The 26,688-nt window shown below is 41.9% G+C and overlaps 1 protein-coding gene across 3 annotated transcripts in view; it reads left to right on the forward strand.

Annotated features, from left to right (window-relative positions):
- Positions 1 to 26,688, forward strand: part of LOC146829115 (protocadherin-11 X-linked-like) — an 829,463-nt gene that overhangs the window by 441,728 nt on the left and 361,047 nt on the right. Inside the window, exons 4-5 of one of the 3 annotated variants that reach the window (XM_085607744.1) lie at positions 1,869 to 1,958; positions 13,556 to 23,992. The exons of 1 other annotated variant lie outside the window; for it this stretch is intronic. In XM_085607744.1, the coding sequence (XP_085463870.1) occupies positions 1,869 to 1,940 (72 nt within the window). In that variant the 3' untranslated portion in view covers positions 1,941 to 1,958; positions 13,556 to 23,992. Of the gene's footprint in view, positions 1 to 1,868; positions 1,959 to 13,555; positions 23,993 to 26,688 lie in introns of those variants that run through there. One more of the 3 variants, XM_085607745.1, reaches the window with a different exon arrangement.

A 26,688-nucleotide genomic window follows, 5' to 3' on the forward strand; every position in this document is an offset into this window, starting at 1 on the left:
GACATACAGTTCCTTAATTTGAGCAGGTGGTTTCTGGTGCTCAGCACCCGCACTTAATTGCCTGAACCTTTACTTATGACAGCTGTCACATGGTGGTGCTGTTTAGGTAATTACAAGATGAACAGAAACATAGTAGTCTGTTAATCCAATGTATATTAACAACAACTAATACCTGCCACCCAAGCCATTCTTAAAGCTTTGGCTGCATCAAACAGTTTTAATTGGCAGACTTCAGTTTGATGGTTGGTAGTTGTTTAAGTACAGTGGCAATGTGTGGTGCAAACTGTGGTGAACTCTTGACGAGGGCCTGGCACTTATTATTTTAGAAATTAAGCACTTGGGGCATGTGATAAGAACCTCCCATTTCTAGGATTATTAGAAATTTCTAGCACCTTCCTTGACCCCTCGCAAAAGGGCTTTCATCAGAACATTGAATTTGTACTCTATCCTAGGCAAAACATTTATAGCTCATCTCTACAGGGTTGTTTTGACTATGTGTTTTGATTTGTAATACGGTTAATCAATTCCTGCAGACAAATTTACTCAAATAAGGGGATGCCAACCCACCATTGTTCATGCATTAACTTTGGACCTATGCATCAAAGATTACCTAAAAGGACACATAATTGGCTCTAGGCTCTGTTGGAATGCCAGAGTGCCACAGACGTGTTCAAATGGGTGCAATTGCATGTTGCGCTGGTAGGACAATTTGTCTAACCTGGCCCATGCATATTGTGGAACGAATAACCCATGGTGCAGTACCGCTCCACTTGGTGTCCGTTCTGTAGAGGACCATGACTCACAAGTAGCAAGAGCTCCATCACTTCTATTACAAAACCCCTACGTACGTGAAGGATCATATCTGATTAACAACCATGCTCCCTCAGTGCTACAGACATGATAATCAAAGAAGGGGTTTTAAGGCTTCTTCCATAAGACTAATGTATTACAGGCAAAATGAAACAGCCACTAAAGCCTGTTATGCATCTAGAGGTATAGGCAAACAGCTACCGAAGGCAGTCATGTATCTAGTACACTGGTATGTCAACTGCCCTACGAAAAACATTTGAAAATAGCACTGGGCACCACATGCATCAACCAACTGGGCAGTTTGTACAGAAAATGATGGGTTCACTGGTAAAATCATTCCCAACCACATATGAAAGTTACTTAAAAGTAATCACATCAGAACGTGGTTGCTTCAGGTCATCCCTAAGCATAAGGCATGCCACACTTTTCAAATTGTTAACCTTGTCATAAAAGTAAACTGTGAAGCCATCGTAACAGTAAAAAACATATTTACTGTTATTCATAATGCAAATAAATGACCATTTGTTGCTACTGGTGCTGTCACTGATAAGGATGCAATTTGAGCTATGAATAGCCTAAGCAGCTTGCTTTTGACCTTATTTGCTTTGCAGAGGTGTATTGCATTATTATGATTATGTATGTGCTGATACAGTCTTGTAAATTGTTTGCTATTTTGAAGCAACAGCATGCTTGTTTACAACCATCCCTTCCCTCATTCCATCCTCTTTCCTTTCTGCTTCCTTTGCTTTCTTCAAATTCCTTTTGTTCAAAGTAACTATGACAGATGGAGTTCTGTGACTGCACATCCTCTACTACAGTTCATGTTTTAGATGATTGCATCCTTATCAAGTAGTCAGGCCAATTCGATTTTACAGCCACTGTAAACTATGCAGGGTGTTTACAATGTTCCCGAGTGCTGCCTTTCTGAACTACCTGGAAGGTTTGTTATTGAACTGCAAGTCTATTTATTTTGCTTTGTCTTTTATATCGCCTAGTACCTTCATGACATCCTAGTGATCCCAGTTACGCTTCACCTTACTTTCTCCCCTTTGTTCCAGCCCCTACGCTTTCACTGGATTCTTGACACTGCAGCATCAGTTAATGTTGGGCAGCCCACAGCAGTGTCCTGATCACTGTTTGCTGTCTTGGTGAGTTGCCTCCCTGTTCTGTGGATGTTTCAAGCACGTACGGTTCTTGTTCTGGACATTAGATCTCATTCCGGCATGGATGCTTGCTAGACTTACAGTGCCAGCAAGGAAGGCAAATTATTTTCAAGATTTAGACTTCAAATCCCCACAACCGCTGGCTTAAGTAACACTTTAACTTAGCTACTCCACACAATCAAAAACAGTGGTAGTTTTGTGCTGGTTTCTGTCCAGCAACATTAAGCAGGGCCATTGAGGAATGGCAAAGATGCAATGCCTATCATAAAAAATGTTCACCTACCTACAGTATTATGTTTCAAAAATACAAAACTAAATATATATGGAATAATGTGAACTTGCATTCTTTTGATTACATTTTTACATGTTCATAATTAAAAAAAAATACCTATTTGGGTCATTTAAATGGGTACTATTGTTTTATGTATGATGCAAATACACTGTAAACTTATTGATGCATGCTAAAAACTGTTTATCTATTTTTATTCAATACATACAAATAAATGAATGATAAGGCATCAATTTCTAAACTTAGATTAAAATGAATTTGTCTTACATTAAGATTTATGAATTAAAAATGCTCTAATTTTTGGTAAAAAAGTCATAGTTTAATGTTGTGGTGAGAGCTGGGTTGACGCACAAATATTTGAGTTGGGCTAAACTTATGTTTATAGATTATGAAAAAGAAACCAGAAGAGGTAAAAAGGAAGGAAAAAAGGTAGGTTTATGCAACAGGGTATTGGATAAGTGTTAATTCCCCGGTTACTTACCAATAATCTTCATTACTCCGAGTCCTAGTCTTCCTGCTCACAGTAAATAACACATGAGCTTTAGGCTCCCACAGAAACTCCAAGCAGAAGAAAGTCAGCCTACTTGTCTCCCATCCCTCCAACATGGCCCCCACCATCATCCACCAATGGGATAAAAGGAGGCACCATACATCACAAAGGCCTGCAACCAAAGTCACAGAGACATGAAGCTCCCAAAGAAGAGCTTGGAGGGATGCAAAACTAATCTGTGGCTAGTAAGACTAGGACTTGGAGTAATGAAGATTACCGGTAAGTAACCGAGGCATTACCTCCTCATCCATCTTCCTCACCACAGTAATTAACAGATGAGCAGATGCCAAAGCAAAATCGGCTTCATGGATAACAAAAGACAGCCAATACAAACAAGTCAGAAACATCAGGATTAATGACACCACGTGGGGTAGAAACATAATCTCAAGAATCATCAGAATCCAGAATAGAAGTGGCACAAGCAACGGAAGCACCACCCCAACCTGAAGTCGGTAATGCACCATAAATTTATGAGGAGAAGACCACGTGGCCTCCCTGCAAATATCCTCCATAGACACTCCCTTGAACGTGGACCAAGAAACCGCCACAGAAGGAGTAGACCACCCTAGAACAGGATGAGAAAGAACACCGTCCTGGGCACCGTAAGCCAATAGAATAGCTTCTTTAAGCCAACGACGAATAGTAGAAAGGGAAGGCTTCAAGCCCTGTCTAGCAAAACTGAAAGTGACAAACAGATTGTCCACCTTACAGAAAGAAGTAATTTGTGACAAATAAATCAACAAAGCACGCTTCACATCTAAAAGATGCAACAAATACTCCTCCTCAGACTGGGGATCAGGAAAGAAAACAGGAAGGACCCCCTTCACAGCCCGATGAAAGAAAGTAGCCACCTTAAGCACAAAAGTAGGGTGAGTCCACAATACCACCCTATCCTCCAAAAAAATGCAAAACTGGGGCAGACCTCAAGAAAGACCTCATTTTTCCAACACGTCGAACAGAAGCAATCGAAGCAAAAATAACACTTTCAAGGTAAAAAACTTCAAGTCCACAGACTACAGGGGCTCAATGGGAACCCCCTGCAAGGCTCCCAACACCAACGGAGATCCCACAGAGGGGGAGACAGCATAGGGTGCTGAAATGCCTGAGACCTCAACAAGTGAGCCACCAGAGGCTCAACGTAAACAAAAAGGGGACTTCAGAATCCCTGAATAGCTGCCCATTGGGCCCAGAGAGTAGAAATGGCCAATCCAATATCAAAACTCTCTGCCAAAAAATCCAGAACATGAGACGGATCCAACACATCAACAGACAGCCCCTGGTGCAGACACCATACAGAAACATTGTTGTGACAATCTTTAGCATAAGCCCTCAGAGTATAAGGATGCCTTGACTGCTAAATGAGGCCTGCCACCTTCTGGGAACAGCCTCTTTGGATCAGAGATTGCTGTTCAAGAGTCAAGCCTGAAGACTCATTGATTGGAACACTGGGAAGGGTACCTGGGAACTCAACAAAGGATACGGATGAAACGGTAGCACCCACCCTGGATGCACCACCAACTCTAACAACAGTGAAAACCATGGGTGGCACAGCCAACCCAGGACCACCAGAAGCACCAAAGCCTTGTCCCTCCTGATTTTCTGTAGAAACGCCGGAATCAGGGGAACCAGGGGAAACACATACAACAAAAGCAAAGGCAATGGGAAGGACATTGCATCCACCTTCTAAGCCCCCAAGCAAGGCATAATTGTGTAGAAACAATGGAGCTTGACATTGTCCAGAGAGGCAAACAAGGCCACCTTCAGAGACCCAAACTTCTCCTGCAACATGAGGAATGCCTCTGAGGTCAAAGACAGTAAACCTATGGAGGTAAACACCCTGCTGAGACAGTCTGTCATCACAGTCTCCTTGCCCAGCAGGTAAATGGCAGAAAGGAAGCCCAACATCATCTCCGCTCAAGAGCAAATGACCCAGCTGAGACAACTGAGGGGCCACACTCTGCAACCCCCTCCTCCCCGGATGATTGAAGTAAGACATGACAACCTGGTTGTCCGTCCGCACCTGCACATGGTTAACCACCAGAAGAGCTGCAAAGGCGAAGAGACCAAAGTGAACCGCATTCAGTTTGCTGTATTTCAAAGAACAGGAAATCAGGGCCCTGGATCACTTGTGTGGATCGAAGAGTCCCCCAGGGTAGCAATCCAGTCCAACAGACTGGCATCGGTTGTCACCATTCGAGAAGGAACTACCAAAAACTGATGACCCCGGAAGAGGTTCATTCAACCACCTCCCCAGATCCACCCTGACATGAGCATTCACTGGCACCCCTTGACAGAAGTTCAGACCACACAGGAGCCAGTGGGACAGAATATGGTTCACAACATGGTATATATGAAGGCGGGCCCAAGAAACCACCATCAAGGAAGCAGACATCAGGCCCTGCACCTTAAACCAATGTTTCACAGGGGGAGAGTTAATGGACAACAAGCCACAAATCTCTGACATTAGTGTCAATTTGCGGGCCTGTGGCAAATAAACTTTCCCCAACAGAGTCATGAAGCGAGCCCCAACATAAGTGAGATCCTGAGTCAAAACAAGGCATGATTTCTTCAGATTCACCAGAAATCCATGAGCCTCCATTACTTTGCAAATCACCTCTTTATGACACTCCGCTTTAGGGAAAGGAGAGGCATAAATCAAAATATCATCCAGGTAAGGAACAATCCTAATCCCTCTCCCATGCAACAGTCCAATCAGAGGGGCCAACACTTTAGTAAAAACCCAGGTAGAGGAACAAAGACCAAAAGGCAATGCCTTGAACTGATACTGACGGCCCAACACACAGAAGCATAGAAAACTTTTGTGCTCCCGATGGACCGGGACATGGAGATAAGCATCCTGCAGGTCTTGAGAAGCCAGAGACTGCCCCTGATTGATCAAGAGAAGAATCAGTTGTAGTGACACCATCTTGAATTTGACACGGGGATGAAGTAATTCAGTCATTTCAGATACAACATGGGTCTGAGGTCTCCGGTATGTTTCTCAACCAGAAAAAGAATGGAATAAACCCAGAGCCCCACCTCAGGGTACCGGAACCACAGCACCCTTTTCCACGAGACTCAGAACCCCTGCCAGGAGATCCTCTCTTCTCAACCGATCATGTGGACTAGGAGTGATACAAAAATTGTCGGTGGGGTTTCACAGAAAAACCAATGCAAAACCCTACTGTCACCACCTGAAGGACCCACTGATCTGGAATGAAACATCACTACCTGTTGACAAAGAGAGACAGGCTTCCCCCACTTGCTCACAGCCATATAGACAGGGTTTAGAAGCAGCGGAGGAGGCCAAAGAAGAAGCAGGGAAGCTGGACTTGTCAGTGGAAGGAGCATCTCGGCAACACCCCCTTCACTGAGAGGGCTGGTGAGCCCTCCTTTCCGAGCCGGACCAAAAGCCCACTGAGCACCAAAGAACCCGTTGACGTGTCGACCTCTCCAGAGCCAGAAATTTGCGATCCTCAGGAGACTTCTTAACCATATCCTCCAGAGGAGGCCCAAATAGGTTCACCCCTGAGAAAGGAATCTTCATCCTCAAACCTTTCCAAGACCGTAACCACAACTGGCAGCAAGCAGCTGCAGAAGAGCCAGCCACAGAGGCTGCCACCCCCAAGGAATCAAAAGAAATGTAAAAAAGGAGCCACACTTTCTGCTCCATCAGAGTGAGTGTGAGACAAATGTCCTTGCCCTGGTCCATCAACTCAGCCAAAGACTGGAAGTCTTTCATCAAAGAATGAATAGTATATGAGGAATAGGCCGCAGCTCTAATAGCAAAATTAGAAGCAGCAAAAGTGCATTTAACAGCTGCATCCACATTCTTATCAATAGGATCTGCCGGAGAAGCATTCTCTGAAATATTAGCACCCTGTGAAGTCATCCCAGCCATCAATGAACCCACCTTCTCAGAAGCAGAAAACTTATCTACAGAGTCCTGCAAAGGGTAGGGCCTCGCCAGAAACCGGGAAAATCCATGTTTATCAATATCTTTCCCTTCCATCTCCAAAACTCTAAGAACCAAAGAGTGAATAGGTAAGGAATCAGACTCCTTCTTTAGGCACTGGGAAACAATATATATGTTCTCCTCAGACACCCCAGCCTCAGGAAACAACAAATTAGAGCAAATGTGCTGAAGGATGTCCTTCAAGTCAGAACCCTGCACATAATGGCCCTTCAGCTCCACATCCTCCTGGCCATCAGAATCATGTGAGGTACCAGGATCCATCCTTGAATTTTTAGAAGGAGGAGCATCCTCCCTGTTTGGAATGCAGGAGCCACAGCAGCCTAAATCATTTGCTAAATATCTGCAAAGGAAGGAAGTGGCCCTGATGTCTCTACCTCCTCTATGTTATGGGATTTCCCGACTCCCTTGCCTCACCTCTCCATCATGTAGCACAACACACCACTGCAGTAAGCACAGGAATAAACACCTGCTGAACCGGCAAACAATTGATGTAAAAAATGAAGCGGTCATCGCGTAAACACTCCCACAATGCACCGCAGTGTCCTCTGGCATGTTCCATGTGTGCACACCACTTGCACACAAGAAATAGATCCCCAGGGCCACCCGCGAATGGCCAAGCCCACACGCCGTGGAGTAAAAGGCAAAGACTGGTTGTGCTGACCCTGCATGGCATGAAGGGAGCACCAGGGAAGTCTGAAAAAGGTGAGTAAGCCTAAATAACCTGGTATTCACAGGTGGTGTTCCATCCAGGTAGTAACCGGAACTAGCCATGCATAACTTCTGAGTCAGACGGGTTCAGGAGCATCCAGGGTGTTATGGCCATGGACTAAACACCCAAGATAAAGATCATGACTCACCGTCAAGTACGCTCAGGTAGGATAAGTCTGGCAGAGACTTCAGCAAGCATTCCACAGTAGGCAGCACGCACAGAAAATGCTGAAATCACGCTCCCTGGGAGTCTGCTAAAGCAGTACCCAGGGACTGTGAAACACAATAAATGTACAAGAAGAGGCCACCCCAGCATGCCCAGCACACCTCGACCCCAGGGATACCAGAGTCCTCTAAAGCAGGACCTCAATCCCACTTACCTAGAAAACTGGAAACAACACTCGGAGCAGTGCAGAAGTGAATAAACATGTCTTTGTGATATATGGTGCCTCCTTTTATCCCATTGTTGGATGGAGGAGGGGACCATGTTGGAGGGATGGGAGAATAGTATGCTGACTTTCTATTGCTTGGAGTTTCTGTGGAAGCCTAAGGCTCATGTGTTACTGAGGCGAGGAGGATAGACAAAGGGGTATTACGTGTTGTGTATAATTCACAAATGTTATGAAAAACATTAAACTTGTTTATATCTACATTTTTTAAATGTCCACAAACCTACATGTTATCCAGGACATTTTTACCTCCACCGTTTTAAATCTACCTTTTCATATCTAAATGTATTATATTTAATCTAAAAATAACAACACACTTAGTTTTGTCAATACAACCTTAATTCGAATAGACTGCATTCCTTGAGCTTTGATTAGCAAAATAGGGAATTAAAATAAATGTGTTTGAGAAAATGTCATCCTAACATTATTAGACTGGTTAAGCTTTTGTTCATTTAGAAGGAACAATTTGCACATTCCATAAAAACTATCCACTGAATGACTGATAAATATATTATCAGGTACCCTATCCAAACTAAGCCCTGCACACCATAATTGGCCCATTTTATTGCACAAACAAATATGGCTTATAATGAGGTAATGAGGCATCAGAAGTGAGGCAAGGGTGGAGAAAAACAGTAACATTAAAAACAGTCCCATTATGTGCGTGCTATTGGACAGTGAGAGTGAGTATGGGCCTTTTGAGTGGCGATGTGTGTTGCCTTAGAGAGCCATAGTTATGCACACCTCTCCAACACCTTCCTAAAGCCTTTTCATTTCATTTTCTAGTATAGACGTGTTAGATCTGGGGGTCTCTAGTTGGCAGGGTAGGTACCACTGTCCAAGTAGGGACCCTTGCTTCTAGTCAGGGAAAGGGGGATACACTGTTAAGATAACCCCTGCTCACCCTCTAGGTAGCTTGGCCTGAGCAGTCTAGGCTATCAAAGGCAATGTGTAAAGTATTTGTACCAACACTCACAGTAACACAGTGAAAACACCACAGATTTACTCCACACCAGTTTTAGAAAAATAAGGTATCTTTACTAAAAACTTCACAAGACCAAATACTACAGAAAAACCAACATACAATTAAAAAGATTACTTTAAAGATAGTTCAAGAGTTTGCAGAAAGTACTCCAGGATGTAAAAGTCAGTGTCCTGCACAATGCGACTCTCAATGCACAAAATGCGACACTCTCGTGCCCAACAGTACCTGTAGTTGCGATAAGGTTCCCAAAAGCTATCACAAGGAAGATGGCAAAGGCGATGCGATACTCCTGAGATCTTGGGGAGGCTTTGCAGCAGCCCTGCTTCACGCAGCAGAGGTGGATGCGCCGGCTCCGATCTGTAGGGGGAGGATGCGATGACTTTGGCTTTCGTTGCGTAGGTTTCTTAGGGGGAAGCTTCACGCACAGATACGATGCGACGATCTTCAGTGCGGCGCGATGCGTGGCGCGGCGTTGACCTCTGGCGCCGCAACCCTCGATGCGCGGCGCAGCATTGACTTCGGGCACCGCAACCCTCGATGCGTCACGGGACGGGACTCTGCGTCGACACACGCAGCGACTGGATACTTTCACGCACCGGCAGTGGTGCGGCCCGCACACTGGTTCTGCGACGACCCTCGCAGTGTCAGAAATCTTCTCGCACCGGGGCGATGCTCGACGCACTCGGCGATGGGGGGTGCTGCGATGACGCCGCGATGAAATTCTCCTCGCACTCTCGTTCTTGCGACACGCAATCGGATGATGCGTTAGGTACCAGTTACTCTTTTTCACGCTTCTGCTTCCCAACTCCCAAACACAGCAAAACGACCTCCTGAGGCCCCAAGACTGGGCAAGCACTCCAAGGCAGGTCAGAACTCCTTCAGCAGAGTTCCAGGGGAGCTGGTGGTGAAGTCCTTTTGTTCCTGGGACTTCTTAACAGGGAGCCAGCTCTTCTCAGGCCCTTGGAGATCAGAATCAAAAGAAGGGGACACAGCAAAGTCCTTCCCCTCTCCTTGGCAGCAAAGCAAAACAGCAAGCAGGCAGTCTTCTCCTCTTCAGTCCTTTTCAGCTTTCTCCTTGGCAGAGGTTTCTTCTTAGTTCCAAAGTGATCTAAAGTTTAGGTGTCTGGGGTCCTCTTCTTATACCCCTCCAAGTCTTTGTCTCTGTGTTTCAGTGGGGGGATTCCCCTGCTCAAACCGGTTCCTGGGTGTGCTCTGCCCTGGAGCACCTGGTTCCTTTCAGAGTGAGGGGCAGGGTCGTTAGACGCTCAGCAGGAGGTGGAGCCTTCTTTGTGCCAGCAGAGGCAGAGTCCTCAGCCTGGCCAGCAGGGGGTGGAGCCAGCATTGTGCTGGCAGAGGCAGCCCTATTCAAACCCAGGGGCTACTCGTCCCACCCATCTAAAGCAGATCTCCCTATTTACCCTGCTGCTGACTCATCCAGGCTCCTGGAGCCACCTAGCCCATCACATGACACCAGTCAGCCAACCAGCACACAGGCGCACAGGAAGGTTAAACAGGAGAATAGCTACTTTCTAAAAAGTGCTATTCTCACACAGTGAATTTAAAAACCATCTTGCTAAAAAGATGTATGATTAAATTCTGAACACAAAGATACCAAACTTGGATTTTCTATCTTGCCCTTATGGGAAGATAGGCATGTAAACAGCCTCCCCCATTCTATCCTATGGGCAAGATAGCCTCTCAGCAGTGAAAAACGAAAATGGCTGTAATTCACTACCAGGGCATGTTACACACCTCAGTACATGCCCTACCTTTCAGATACACTGCACCCAGCCCAGGGGGGTACCTGGGGCCACCATAGGGATGCCTGACATGTACCGAAAGGGAAGGATAAGGCCTGGTCAGTGGGTGCACTGGCCAGGTCGACATGGCAGTCCTGGACTGTACATAGGCACTGCAAGCAGGCCTAAGACATCATTTTAGGGCTACTCCTGTGGGTGGCACAATCAGTGCTGCAGCCCACTAGTAGCATTTGAATCACCAGCCCTGGCACACTCAGTGCTTTTTACTAGGGGCTAACAGGTGAAACAAATATGCCAATCATGGATAACCAATCAATATAACAATTTATACAGAGAGCATACGCACTTTAGCACTGATCAGCAGTGGTAAAGTGCCCAGGGTCCTATTGCCAACAACCACGGGTCCGAAAAAATAAAGGAGGAAGAAGCAAAAAGTTTGGGGATAACCCTGCAAAAAGGGCCGTTTCCAACAAGACGTTTCCACCTTTGATGAAAGACGTGTTCTTCATTATCCCAGAGGACTCTGAGTCAGGTTTAGGTATGATTGGGCGTGAGAGGAATGGCCCGTTCAATGATTACTGCACTCGCTGTATCCAGAGGGGTTCACACTTGGCTTCCCATCAGATACACAAGAATGGCAGGTGCTGATAGCTTCTATTATGGGCATTTGAAAAGGGCTGTGTGTATCCACAGTCCGACTAATATACACATAGAACAGTCCAACGAGAAGGCATCAGAACATGATTGCCCGTTTTTTGTCGATAACCAACAGGGCAGCCTCATGCCTTTTAATGAATAATAGTGTGATCGAGGGCAAACCATTGTGCAATAAACGTTTACTACAGCATACCTTCACAGCACTGGGCATGACAGGGACAAACCTCTCTCACAGCATTAAGGCCCAGAGGCTTGGCAGCAGGAGTCAGTTAATGATAGTTAATGCACCACTGAAAAGAAACACATATGCTAAGGATGCAGCAGCGCACACTGCCGAAAGGCAGAAATAACTGTTAGCGCAGTGTGACACAGTTACTATAAATACCATTCAATCGCCAGAATTTATTAATTTAACTGTGACCTAATATTAGGAGGCGCCAAATTCACTGTCAGACACCTTCAATGTTACTGAGCAAAGAAGGGTTGGCAAGGCGGCCCAGAAACGCGCAAGTACCGTTAGCTCAAAGAAAGAGCAGTTATGCTAGATTCGTGGGAGTACCTCAGGGCCAACATAGTTCATTAGTTTTCTTGAGTTTTATGTGCAGTTAGAAGCACCGTAGTGCCTACGTCATAATGAGCTTGGTCAGCACATCTCACCCACACTAACACTCCAGGGTCATCACATGGTCAATTATGCATTGTGAATAATGCTAGAGGATTTTGTCACTGAGAAGCCAAGAAGGGAGTGTCCCTCAAGTGCATGTCAGTGTTTCTCACCCAAAAGAGGGAAGGTCTAATGCACCTCTGAATGGTGCAGTTATATCATTTGAGGAGACAACACTCCAATCCCCGTGCGCCCTTTGAGGCAGGCCAGGTGTGTCCCTTGGAACCAAGATTTGCAATTCATAATTAACTGTCTCAACAATAACCACATGTTCCTGAGACATCTTTATCCAGCGCACAGATGCCTAAACATACCTGCATCCCGCATGCCTCGCCTCCCTCTGCGATTCCATTTGTAGGACTGACGACCCTCTCGTGAAAGTCTGCTGTCACTAACCACACTCGACACCCCTCCTTGCATGTGTGATTCCGCTAATGCCAGAGCAGTGCGGCCCTCACCTCATTAATGTTCTGCCTATTATGCAATACAGCTCCAGGAATTTTATCCCAGTCACATTAACTATACATTGTTTGCTGCATTAGTACGCAGAGCGCAGCTTTTCATAATTATGAATTACCTGCATTAGCGAGGGGACATAGTTCAAATTGAATAGTTTGATGTGAATCACATGACAAGCTGCCTGCTACAGCAGGACAGGCTTCCCCTGGTAATAATGTCTTTGTGCCGTTGGTCCCCACCAGAAGGGAGTACATTTCTCGCGGATAAAAAAAATAAGGATATTACACCTAGATACTAGCATTCCTAAAGAACAGATTACAAAATATAAAATAAGGGAGTGGGGCTTAAAAGAGGAGCAAATACATATGAACACAACCTGACTTATAGATTCAACTTCGGAATTCACAAAGTTCATGTAATTTGGCAAATCTACAGCCGTCCAAAAGGCAAAATACAGTGTGGATTTCATTCCGACCCTAAAAGTTCTACATCCCCTGCCCAAACTATTTGGATGGGGCTCTAGTAAGATAGCAATAATAATAAACTTTTTGCTGATTCTTCTCTTATTTCCACGACTAGTTTATTTTGTTGTGGCACAATTAGGCTTTTAGCTTTTCCTCCTTTTGCTCCCATTGGTTAATATTTTTCTCAGGGAAATTAATCGCCATTCAATAGCCTCTTCGGATTTTATTCAAAACAATTGGTGACAAGTGCATCTTTGTGAGAAAAATTTCAGGGAGAATAACACATATTTGGCAATACATCAACTAGCAGCCCTTCCTCATTTATGTCACAACATATCAGAAAAGCGTCCCTACTATATTTATCCTCTTCAGCTATTCACTGCTTCCAGGTATCTCCATGTCGCACCTTACAGTTTCCCTGCATGAGCTTTGATTTCTAAAGGCGAATAATGACTCTGATGGTTACCTAATAAGCACATTGACATATTTTGTAACTGCAGTGCATGTTACCCATTTAATAGCATTATAATTGCCATAGATAGAAATGTATTTTTATATATATATGTTTTGAAGAAATGATGCAGGAAAGGGCTTTTCTCATGCTGTTTCTCTGTTTGCCAGCTCTGAGACCGTCACCGCATCAGATGTCATGTACTGAAGTCGTTTGTGTACACAATGATGTAAAGCCAGCAAGCTTGGAAACACGGAAACAGCACGAGAAATCCCATACGCCTGACACTAACTGCCGAAGACTTTAATCATCTGATCGCCACAGAGGTCTGCAAGTGATTCTGGACTATTCAAGATGCCCACCTGTAAGGTATCCAGGGCAAGATTGCTTTTTCTTCTTTTAATAAAGGACAGAGAACGTTTGGTACTTGTGCTTCTGTGTTGAAGAACATGATACATAACAAGGAACAGTTCCCACCATCCCTCATGGGAACTCCTATAAAAATATATTGATTTTATACTGCTTGTAATCACCTCTTTTTTGTTTCATGTTTTTTAATAATTTATTTGGATTGATGTACATTTGTATTCCTATTTTACCCCTTTCACACTGATATGGTGGCAATAAAATGTATTCAAAGATTTTGAGAACATTGAATCATTCTCCATACATAGCCAGATATTTTGAAACAGAAACGGTATATCTATTTCCATCGCTGTTTTGAAAAGAAATAGTTGCAGGAGAGGATTTAGCAACTTTTCAACATAACTTCGGAGAAAGATGTTTCACCTGTTCCAAGCACTCTTTGGATCGTCCGATGTTCCATGAAGTAATCTGCAACTCCTCCACTTCATAAAGAAGAAAGAAAATACAATGACGTTCATGTTTGGAATCATGTATATTTTCTTTAGGAGTAACATTTGTTTCAGTCTATGCACTGCAAGTTGTTAATTATAAGTCATAATTGTGTTTATGGATTGCAATGGTACCTCTTGAGTAGACATATTTAGCAAGACATTCTTAATATTTAAAAGAAGACTAGTATTGTTGACACATTTTATTTACGTACGAAAACGTCATTCTAAATATTAAAGTACCACGACATAAATACATTTTTTTTTAAATGTTCTCATTTCATCAAGCATTTATGATGTTTAAAAGGTTGTTTTACAGTTTATTTTTCTTACACGATGGGGCACTCTCTATATTTTTAGCTTTGCCTGGAGCATGCACTCATGCATTTCAAATGCAGAGGCGATCTACATGGGCTAATTCTGTATGAAAGTTTATTCTACGTGTTTTTTACACGTCACTTATGTGTACACAAAATACACATTATATTGTGGCCATTCCTCACGCAGTTCCCTCCCACTCACTAAACTGGCACGGGTTTCTTAGCACTTAACATCTATCACTGTTTCACTTTTAGCAACATCAAAGGGTGGACACCACGTCCCACACTTACCTGTTGAACATCCCTTCATTTCTTCCACAGGGAATAGGGGATGAGCAAGTAGTAGAAGCTGCTGAATGTATACATTGTTATGCAACATCAATTACGTCCTGTTCCTGCCACTGCCTTCATAGCCACTAAAACCGGATGAACTAGAAGACAAGGCAGGGGTTGTATCTGCTCTCCCTGGCTACTCCAAGGCACTGAACAGTACAGCACCATATTTTAGACGAACACGGAGAGCATAGTGTAGCATATCCAAGTGATGTATCAAAGTTGGAGAAGAGCATTCAATAATTTGTCGATCATCTGGGGCATTTGCGTTATTCAAAAAGGAGAACATCCCAATGGTCCTAATGATAGCGATTAACCCAAAATATTCCAAATATTACAAATACGCTTTGCTCTTTGTTCGGTGGCCAAAAATATTTTCCAGTGAACAAATAGTTGACTAGCACAAGGCAAGGTATAATAGTACTCACAAAACAAATGCTTCCAGATGCATATATTTTGTTAAAGAACATGCTTAAGTCTTCAACCTAAATCTAATCATAAATGTTCACCCGCTTTATATAGACGTAAGGTTAGGATCCGTGAAGGAGTTTGTAGATAGCCACTGTTTTGTCATAGATTTCCAGGTGCAATACAACTTCACGAAATTTCTTCAAATTGTGAATAGGTAATTTTGTCTCAAAATGAAAAACATTATATTTGCTACTGAGGAAATTGCTTGAACCTTCATAAATGTCAGAGGTGAAACGTATTCTCAAAATATGCCACAGCTCTTAATTAGTTAAATGGAACTGCAACCATGAATTCCAGTTTTTGCTGCTCTATCATAAACTTACAGGCACAAATCAGTTTTCGAATCATCAGCCAAACCCTTATTGTTGCTAAATATTGATAGCTATTGCCCCTATCTGTCATCATGTGAGATGTGAGTTTTAATGACAGTTGTAGGGAAGGCCCTAAAATAGTGTTCCTGCACACCTATTGACTATAGATGATTTGGTGGTAAGAGATCAAGGACTGCAAACCTCCTACTACTACTGTTGGTGACCCTTCCTCCTGGTTTTATTGAAGATGATAGTTTTGTTGGCAGCACTGGCCACCTTGGAGACAGGTTTTAATCTTTCAGGACAGACTAATCATAGCGTGTGGTTGATTTCCTTGCCACTATAGAAACCAGGAGGAATCGGAATCTTCGCTGTAACTTCAGTTTTTTTACAGCAATAATAAAAACTGGTTTAGGCACCGATTGATAGTTGTATAGTATTAGAGTGGTGAAAACTCTTAACATGTTTTTATTGTTAACATGTGGTAATGCCACCTACGAGTAATATGAAATTAGGAGTTAAACTGCCTTTGAACGAGGAATAACTGCAACGACTTTCGAAATGGTTTATCGCCCACAATTACTTCCTACTCTGAGGTGGTATTAAATGTGTGGGGGTTTCTAAAGGCGGTGGAAGTAGAAGAAAGGTATTAAGGAGTGTGGTAGATGGTAGGGGAAAATATTTCTTGCAGAGTGAAGCACTGCAATGCTTCTTCTTCCCAGAGCAACCTGTTGGGTGTGACTGGCTTACAAGGCCTGGCTGCTGTTGCAGTGAAGCTTCACCTAATTTTCCAACTGGTAATATTAGAGGCATTGTTCCTGCTCCCAGGAAAACAGATTGTAGGAACACAGGGCGAGTCTGTTGGGCACATAATCAGGGCCTAAGTACTTAAAACAATGTAAACAGAGGTTTGTGCTTCACCACTCACTGTAGAAACAAAAACAGCTGAATGAGTTTGGCCAAATAAGATAACATTTGTAGTCTGATATCTAGTAAATAGGCAAAAGAAAGCCACCATTTTAGTATGTGCTTGTCAGAGTGCAACATAATAAAACATGTTTAAGTTAATTTGGTTAATTGTGATTTGATTGAATCAATTTTTTTAACAAAGCTGTTCTCTCCAAGCATGCAGAAAATACTTAGAGCCTAATTATGACTACAGCGGTCATAGCCATGGTGTCGGTTTGGGCACCGCTGCACCGGCTGTTCGACTGCCCTATTACTAGTGGGGCTGTCAGACAGCCATGCGACCCATGCAACCACTGTTGCAGCAGTCTTGAGCCCGCTATATTGTTTGCGGTGCAGCTGAGGCACCGCCAAGAATATTACAAGTTTCCTCTCCATGACGGTTTCTTCAGGGCCATGGGGTACATGCAGGATGTGCATTCACCCCAGTTGCTGCACGGCATGGACTTGACCAGTTCATGCCAAGCAGGAACTGCCTTTGACGCTCCCATTGCAATGTTTTTTTCCATAGACACCACCGTGGGACCACCAAAGTACCTCCCACCAGAGACTAAAAAAGTCGTAACCTGGTGGGCTGTGTCAGTGCGGCTTTGGTGGTCTTGGAGCAGGTCAACGGTGTGGAGGCTCACTCCAAGACTGCCAGTGTCATAATTAAGCCCATAGTATTTATTGTATGCACTATTGATTCTAACACATGCAAACCATGAACATCCATAATGATGAAAACAACAGAAATTCATTGCAAATAATACTATTTCATTGTCATGGCTGTAGGTCATGTGTCTGATGAATTCACAAAGAAACTCTAAATAACCAATAAACAGTTTACCTTCAGATCAACATCCAACAAATGTTGCATATCATCAGACTCAAAATTGAACATATGTCTCTTTTCCATGTTTACTCTACTTATGATTCTAATATTGCATACACTGCTCCATATTCACTGGTGAAAGACAGAAAGATGGAAACACATTTACACTTTTCATTTGCGTTAGTGACGTTACTTCTTCTGCAATCAAGAAACTATTGCTAATAAAAATACCAATGCGTTTTCATGACATGATCATTTTTTCAAGTGTGCAATAGAAACAACAAAGCAAATAAGACAACAAAATAATACTCAGTAGAAGTGTCTAATAATTTTTATAAAGCATAGTAGGTTAAATTTGTAGTGCGATATATGCCTAATTTATTGCACCTCATTCTATACTGTCTGTTTCCATACATCTAATGACAAATACAATGCTTTTAACTAGGAAAAGTGGCAATTATTAAACAACAGACTATAGCTATATGAATATTAATACATTCTGACAACTATTCCAACATTACAAAATTCTGTCTATTTTGTTGACAAACGAATCTGCCTCACAACTTAGGAGATTGTTACTCTTCAACTTACTCATGAATTTACATTATGACAATATGTGACTTTTATTTAACAAAAGGGGATCTTTATGTGATTAGATCAATGAAAATGAAAAGTATGAACCAAAATGCACTCATGATTCCCCGTACAGGTGGCTCAACGTGAGATCTAACAATGTGTAAATGTTTTTATGTGTTGCTTCTAATTTTATTTCTTTACTTTCACTTGTTTGTTCATTCTGTTGTAGCTTTGAAATCGTGGCCTTTCATACAACACATGTTCATGGTTTTAGAAACTGACCAACACGCAGGGTACTAAGGTGTTAAGAGTGTGAGTGCCCTATGTCTCTAGCGAAGTTGTCAAGAAAATACCCAACCCTTTACTCCATATTCAGGATTAGCTATATTAAAACTGAGAAAACAAATTATGCAAAAATCACCTTTTCATCTTTTTATGATATTGTTGAGGGGTTTTCTATTGAGTATTTTCCTTATATACACTTCTAACACCTGTGAAATAGCCCCTTTTACACTCAATCCCACATCCATTAGTTTCATATTTCATCATTTTCTCTTTTTATCTCTGAGGGAGCCTCATAATCTGCCCAGGCTGCCCATTTTATGATTTGATATACTGTCATTTACTGAAATTCAGCATAATAACATTTTAAAAGTCACTGCAACTATTTTTGATTTTTTAGTTCATTTGTTGCCATTTTTTTTGTCACTCAAGGTCAAATTAAATTGCCAAAGCACTGGACTGATAGTGGCACTGAGATTGCCTGTAAATGTCTTTATGTTGCTTGATTAGATTTAAAAAAAAATAATGAGTGCCTTTTGCCATCCATCTCTAATCTGTTCTCTTAACAACTTTCGTCTCCACTTCTTCAAAAACCTGAAATAGTTAAATATGTAGTCCCTCATAATACAAAACATGATATATCATACATATTTCAAAAGCACCGGCATTAATACACAGTCAAGACACGTTTCACAAAAATAAGTATTTATTCATTGTAAACAAGTATTTAATCCCTTTATTACAACAAACAGGCAGCAAACACAAACTTAACTTAAAACATCTTGCTTAATAACAACACGTCTCTATGAGTAAACGACAAAAATGTGTAAATAAAAAAGACACAATTTATTTCCTGTACAACCAATTAATTCCAAATCAGATATTTGTTGTTCCAAGGCAAGTCTAATTAAAACATTGTAATTAAAACAATGTAAGCAGTGTTTTACCAATGTGCTTATAGGCATTGCTTCACTTAGATACAAATGTAGTCTCAGTTTATGCAGAATGCATTTCTTAACATATGCAGATGAGCAACCAGGACACTGATGGACACCTGTTCACTCGAGATTTGGCATTGAACAGAAGGCTAACATTAATAAAAGCAGCTAAAGCTTGTTTGATGTCAGGAAGCACATAAGCAGTTTGGTAGAACTTCATATGGTACAGTTTAGGGTGGTTTCATCACTATAATAGCAGGTGTGCCTACACAAAAATACACAAACAAAGTAACATTTCTAATTACCAAAAACATTTTTTATGCATCACACTGCTTCTAATAAACAAAGACAAACTATTTAGCAAGAGAATGATTAAATCCTCTGCACACATCTTTGCACTCTACAGTAAAGCAGCAATAATTACACTACATTGGAAGTGGTAACTAAAATGTAACGGTACTCTCATACTTTGCACAGCAAAATAGATTTTAGAAGTCAAATTCTGACTGTTTCAGTTTATAATTTACAAAGCTGTCCAACATTATCATTGTCATAACATTTCCAAGCTGGAATATGACTCTTTTTACAAATGTAGCAGCAAAAACACTCACACTTTAGAACTTTGGGAGCAGTATGACAAATGGGGATCAATGTCTCTGCTTGTGCAACAGTGCATGCTGCTGTGTAAAACAGGGACCCTAAACCTGATGAGGCGCAGCCCCCCAGAACAAACTAAAATTTGTGTCTGCCCTGGGGGCAGCAATTAGTGAAACATGGACTGGATGATAGAAGCAGCTGGTCATTCTTTCACAGTGGAGGCGGCACCAGCCTACACTTCAAAAGGAGGATAGAGATCCACCTGCAGACAGGTGCAGTGAGTGACTGCACATGCCTGCAATGGCATCTCTGTGTGGTGGTATGGGGGGCCACCTTTCCACTCTCCAGAGGATGCCCTCTGGTGGTGAACTGACTGTGCACCACCGTTTTGTGGTGCACCGTTATTGCACCTCTGCAAACGCATCCATAAAACTGTGCAGGATGCAGAGGCAGTGTTCTTCCGTCATTTGCATGGGGCCATGTCCTACACAAATGAGGGAATGCCCTCTTATGACAGTGCAGGGAATGCAATAACATCTATAGCCCTTTCTGTAATACAACACTGTCCCTGAAGTGCAACAAACACTGAACATGCCCATTGCGCCCCTGAGGCACTTGCGGTAATATGGACCTAGGTTATTTAGTGTTAAATTAAATTATAAAAACGATTTTCATCATGAATGTAAACAACTGTAGGCCATAATGTGGCCGTATCCTGAATTCCACACCAACATAGTCAGATTTGAGCTGCTAAACTGCTTCTAATACCCTCATTATGTGTTGCACAGTGTTTGTCGCATTATGTATATTATTTGCAAAATATCAAAACCGTGGGGGATTATTATTCATTGTTTGTGATTAATATGGCAAACTATGAGTTTCCATGTAATAATTGGGAATAATAATAATAATAATTGGGATTTTGATGCTTTCTACATTGATATCTGTATGTTTTGGTAATTGCCAGTCATTTTTCACCTGATGAATTCCAACAGCTGATCCTGGAGAAAATGTTGATTGTGATTCCCTCATGAAGTTGTTTCTGCATCACATATGAGTCACCACACACATCAGAACCCACCATGCCACTCAAAATAAGGGCCTAAGAGTTGGTGCCCAAAATATTCATCTGAAGCTTATGTCCACTCAATTTACAGTACTTGGTGAATCCTGCAGTTTCTTCTGTTCACAAACATTTCAGTACAGCATATAAAGCAAGTCCCTGGCATGTAACATTTCTATTATCCCCTTGGGAGTGCCACGGCTATTGACATGAAAGAGGCATATTGACCTTGTTCACTAAGCAATTTGCACATCTATGCAAAATCATGGTGAACAGATGACATCATTTAGGGGCATATTAACAAGGGCCGGCGATAAATATCGCCAAGCGCGCTTAGCGCTTGCATATTTATCGTCGGCTATCTCTGGAATTTATCGCCCGGTTTGCACGTTATTAACAACGCGCATTGCCGAGGCGATAAAAATTCCAGAGATAGTTGGGATATCGCCGTTTTCCATGGTGGAAAACGGCGATATCCTAGATGATAGGGCCTGTGGTCTTAGCCACAAAATCCACCGCCCATGTTAAGTATGCCTTAGTCAGGAATTTAACAGACGTTAAATTCCTGTGTTAAGGCATACTTAACGAGATTTTAAAAATCGCTACCCTCCCTTGTTAATATCGCGATATTTTCCCAAGGGAGTCTTGTCAGGCACGCCTCCTTTACATCTCATTAGAGATGCGATTGGAGGCGTGCTGCAAACGGGCGCTAAGTCAGCAAGACATGCGATAGCGTGTCTTTGCTGATAAGGCGATTAAATTATCGCCGCTTTTCGCCCGAAAACGGACGCAAAAGCGGCGATAATTTCATATCGCCGCTTTGTTAATATGCCCCTTAGATTGGAAAAATCTATTTTCTGATTCTCAATACCATAAATGGCAGTGTGTTCTCTTTGTACTTGGATTTATTCACAATTGCAATAACACCAGCATGAGGTAAATGTAAGTGAGACTACATTTTCTCGTATGAAAGTGTGTTTGGCTGCTCAATGGTGAGGACAAGAGTTGCACTCCACCAAACGGCAGGCGTAAATCTGTTTTCATTTTGGGAATGGAGTGGAAGCACCCTTAAAATGTGCAGGTATGTAGAGGAGATAAAAGGCAGTATGGGAAAATATTTTACATGACGACTAAGAAAGCTAATCAGTACATATGCATGTATGGGTTACAGTTGCATATGCAGAAATGTGGATGTTCTACATTTCACTATATGCGTATCATTATGCATTTGAGTATTCTTGGAAAACTAAGGCTGTTGTAAAATGTCAGAACATGTTAGTAATACTTTTTGGATTCTTAAAAGTTTGGACATTTGATCAAAAAAAGGAGTAACCACAATTGGAGACTTTTCTCAATTGTTTCAAATGTCTCTTCTTAAATAGCCCCATTGTGAATCAGTTGGATATAAGGCATAGACGATTATAAAGAGAAATGCAATGTCTGCAAAAAGAGACTTTTTTGTGATTCATTGGAACTCTTACACCATAAGAACATAATTCAGAGTTCTAAAAAATGACTGCCGTATTGTTTTGATGCCATACGTTTATTTCTATCTTTGTCAATTATTGCTTTCAAACATTGTGAACATACAGTCTGCCTGGTATAATATTAAAATACCAAGGGGAATGTCCAGAGTATATGCGACCACCTTTAAGAAAGCAGTGTAACACGTGGAGTCAAACAGGATGCTAAAATAAAACTAAGAGAGTCCATGAAATAAAGAACGTAAAGACAAAAGACATTAAAAGTTGCTTCCAGAACATGTTACTCACATAGGTCTTTGGTGACAGGCTGAACAGGCCACAGGACACCCATTAGGTTAGCTAATAATTAACTGAGCAGCTACCACCTCTGGCTATTGCCTTTATGAAGCAGCCACGAGCGCGCGGGGAATATAATGAGCAGGGGTCGGAAAGGTCCAGCTGTAGTGGACCATGTTTTTGTCAATAAGGGAGGCATGCAGCATGCTTTTCATTTTAATTTGAGAATCAGCGCGCGCTGGCTCCCCTAGCGACTCATCTTTATGAAGTGACTTTAATGGTATACGTAACTGCTGTAGGAAGTTGTGGATCCGAACGAGTCTCAACGGCCTCATATGGGGAGAGACTTTACTACCCTTTAACTACACCCGCGTGACAATTAAACACTGCGATATGTTACTGTGGTTTGGTATGTCGCCAGAAGCCCCGGATGGGATTATGAGACCATAACAAATCTGGACCACCTGCATACAAATGCATAAGCCCTGGCAGGCATACAGGCATACTTAGGTTTCACGTGTCTGCCCTACACACTCTGCCCATGCTCATTTGTACATACAAGGCCACACAGCTTGAGTGTCCCCGCTTGCTGCTAACCGTTTACAACCTCACAAATGCATACCTTTTTTTGTGCATTCATAAATTGACATACATACATTTTCTGTGTCACTGTGTTTCCCCTTTAAGATAAATGTTGAGGATTAATATGATAATGGATGTTTGTATTCTTATAATGAAGGACCTTCAATGGACATTTTTTGAAGGATAATACTTGAATCCACTCTCCTATGATGAAGCAATCTAAGCACTATTTGAATTGTTCCTAAATGCAAAACTAACATTTAAGTGTAATTAAATTTTAATTAGCCTGAAATTGACTTTTGAGAGTCACAGACGCAACAGGGTGCCACACTGACCTGCCTCCAACTATGTTTGTTTAATGCTCAAATGTTATCTACTCAGTCTAGTTTGCAATGGCAACTGTTATAACCTAAAGTTCCCCACCAGGCAGCAGATGTCTCTGGCTATGTACAAATGTTTAACTGGCTATTTAATCTGTAAAATAGAACACATTCTATGGATAATTAAAGATGTCTTGTAATATATTGTATCGCAAATGTATGATTACAGCTGTTTTAGGAACATATACAGTTTTTATTATTTAATCTTCTAATGTTTTTATAATTAAATAAATGATTTATTTATGACACTTTCACCATGTTAATGGATTGCCATGTCACAGATTCAATACAGTAAAAGGTGTCTATCTTTTATATTTGTATGTTGTTTCTGTGTTGCAGTTTGTCAATCAGATTCCTTAGTTTGCATCTCAGAAAATATATTTCATTTCCTCAATGTGGAGCTTCTCTGCGCACGCTTTCAATGCTTGGAAGGGTCTATTTGTATTATGCTTAAGTATATGTTGCATCTTCACAACATAGGAGCAATAAAAATTTCACTTTCCTTGTGACTTACAATATCTAGTAAATTTCAACAAATGTTTTGTTTTTACAGTAAAGAGTCCTTAGGTTTCGCCTTAACAAATTTTTTTGATGTGATTAATACTTTATATTGCTATGATCAAGCTGTCCTCTGGGCAATCTGCTGATCTTTCAGCGTATTTATGGGCCCCTTGCGCCGTCCGTGCATCTCGTCGCGTGACGCACCGATGGCGCAACATGCTGTGTGAAATTTACAAGCCCGCGTAAAGCCACCCTGCGTGGCTTTATGTCTGCTCGTCAAACTTGCCTCATTTTCCGCAACACATTGCATGTTAGGGGTGTGACACCGGTGTTGCTGTGGGTGTTCCCACGCAACACCCATGTCCACTGATGCATTTCCAGACTTATGAGCAAACGTAAATCTGGAAATGCATCAGGATTTCATGCCACCACCAGGGGTGGCATAGCGAGGTGCAACGAGGGAAATGTTTTCATTTCTTCTAGTTTTTTCCTCTTTCAATGTGTGCTGCATTCTATAGCACACATTGGAAGAGAAAAACATCTTAAGTGATTGTTTTTGTGCAGGAAGCAGCCCCTTCCTGCACTAAAACAATCTCGCCACAACGCAGGCATCCTTTCACCATGGTGCAAGGGTGCCTGCGCCGGCGCGAGGCAGCAGTTTGCCCGCCAGCACAGGGAAAGGCACAGAGATGTGACATGTTGCTGTAAATATGTTGCATCCCTGTGCCTAGAAACTAATGCAGCATAAACATGGCGCCACAAAATAACTTGCAGCACAGCGCTGTGTTAGTTTCCCATAAATAAGCCCCATCCATTATTGCTGTTTTGAAGCTTGTCTTTTGTAATGGCTGCTGCACACAGAAGGTCCCAAACCTCTTCTTGGGCTAACTTAAATTATTTTAATACTGGGCTTTTAAGATTGCCTAAAGCCCACCCATGTTATAGGAACTAGCTGTTTGATCTTGATGCGGTCATTAGTGATATGAATATCTCACATTGAATTTGAAACTGCTTCCAGCATTGAGGAGTATTCAGCTATCAGTGCTGCAGATTTTTTTTTCTCAAAATATTTTACTTTTCGAAAGCAAAATGAATGACAACCCTTGGAAAGTATCTGTATGTGCTTTTAATGACCCCGCCATCCCTCATATTTTGTGCTCTTCCCTCCAGTTGGATATTCCGAAGCTATGGGAAGTCATTTAAAAACTGATTAAGAACTCTGTACCCAAATGAAATGCTCAATAATTGTCATATTAGTAATTCTTCACATAATTACTCAGTTAATGGTTTTGAAACCTCTCACATCACAAAATGAAATTAGTAAACCACAGAGGCTGTAACTCAGCCACTTATGTGCAATTTTATCTCAAATTCTTTCTCTGTACTAATTTAAGTCTCTTCTGTTCAAGGTCTTAAGGCATAGTGGTCCAAAAGATTGTCTTTTACATAAACAGTGGGCACATTGTGAAAACAGGAGACCAGAAATTGTAATAAAGCCCCAATAATATCTCACTAAAATGTGAAGTGCAAGTGAAGCAAAACAATGATGTAAAAAATAGAATATGGTATGGAATTAAAAGAGATGCACAGTGACAGTAAAAAGCAATTCATTATCTTAATTAAAATAACAGAAACAGTATGTCTGTCAAATGGAAATGGATAGTGATTAAAAGTACAATCACAGGTATATTGGACGGCATCTGAGACAAATGTACACAAAGTTAAGCTCAGCAGATACCATGTATTGTTTTTATAGCACTGAGTACCAGGTTGTGATTTCCCTTTTTAAGGATATGCACACCTTCTTGTTCGTTCTCTTTTTATAGGCATTTGAAATCAGGTGCTCACCAATGTGGGCTCCAGAAGAGAGTCAATAGTAGCCAAAGTAGTATGGCCCAAGGATCCATTATACCATAGGTGGCAAAGGGGATTTATGCTTTGCCATAGAAGAATAAATGAAAAATGGAGAGCTGTCACCAATTGTGGACAGGCTTTTACCATTTCATACACTATTTTGAAGTCAGAATGATGTTAAAATTTGAAACTCTACAAAAGCATTGAGTGACAGACAATTTTGACCCTGGCAAGAGCTGATTCTCTCAATTGATAGTGTAGGAGTATTGACTGAGAGTCATTGATTGGTGCTCTCAGATGAACCAAAGACCACATTACACACACATTATGAACATTTAGCTTGGTAGGGATCAATGACAATATCATGGTAAAAAATAATGTTGAAAAAATATTGTGTAAAAATATCATTTAATATAGGCATGTGGGTGATTTGTGGAGAGGTGGGAAGGGCCTCCCATTTTCTGGAGTTACAAAAAGAATACCAACTGGCACCCACCAAGACCTACTGATTCCTGCAAGTCCATAATGCCCTGTATAAAGTGCCCCAAAGGGAAGAGACTTTCCTGAGCCATCCCCACTTGAGGATAGGTTTTTAGATGATTACGTAGCCAAACAGGCGATTTTGCTTACCTACAGGAAACAGTTAAACAATCCTCCAACACCATGACCCCGACTGCGAGAGGCCTGGGAGCGAGACTTGG

This window comes from Triturus cristatus, chromosome 5_2 (genome assembly GCF_964204655.1).
Source record: "Triturus cristatus chromosome 5_2, aTriCri1.1, whole genome shotgun sequence".
Taxonomy (NCBI): Eukaryota; Metazoa; Chordata; class Amphibia; order Caudata; family Salamandridae; genus Triturus; species Triturus cristatus.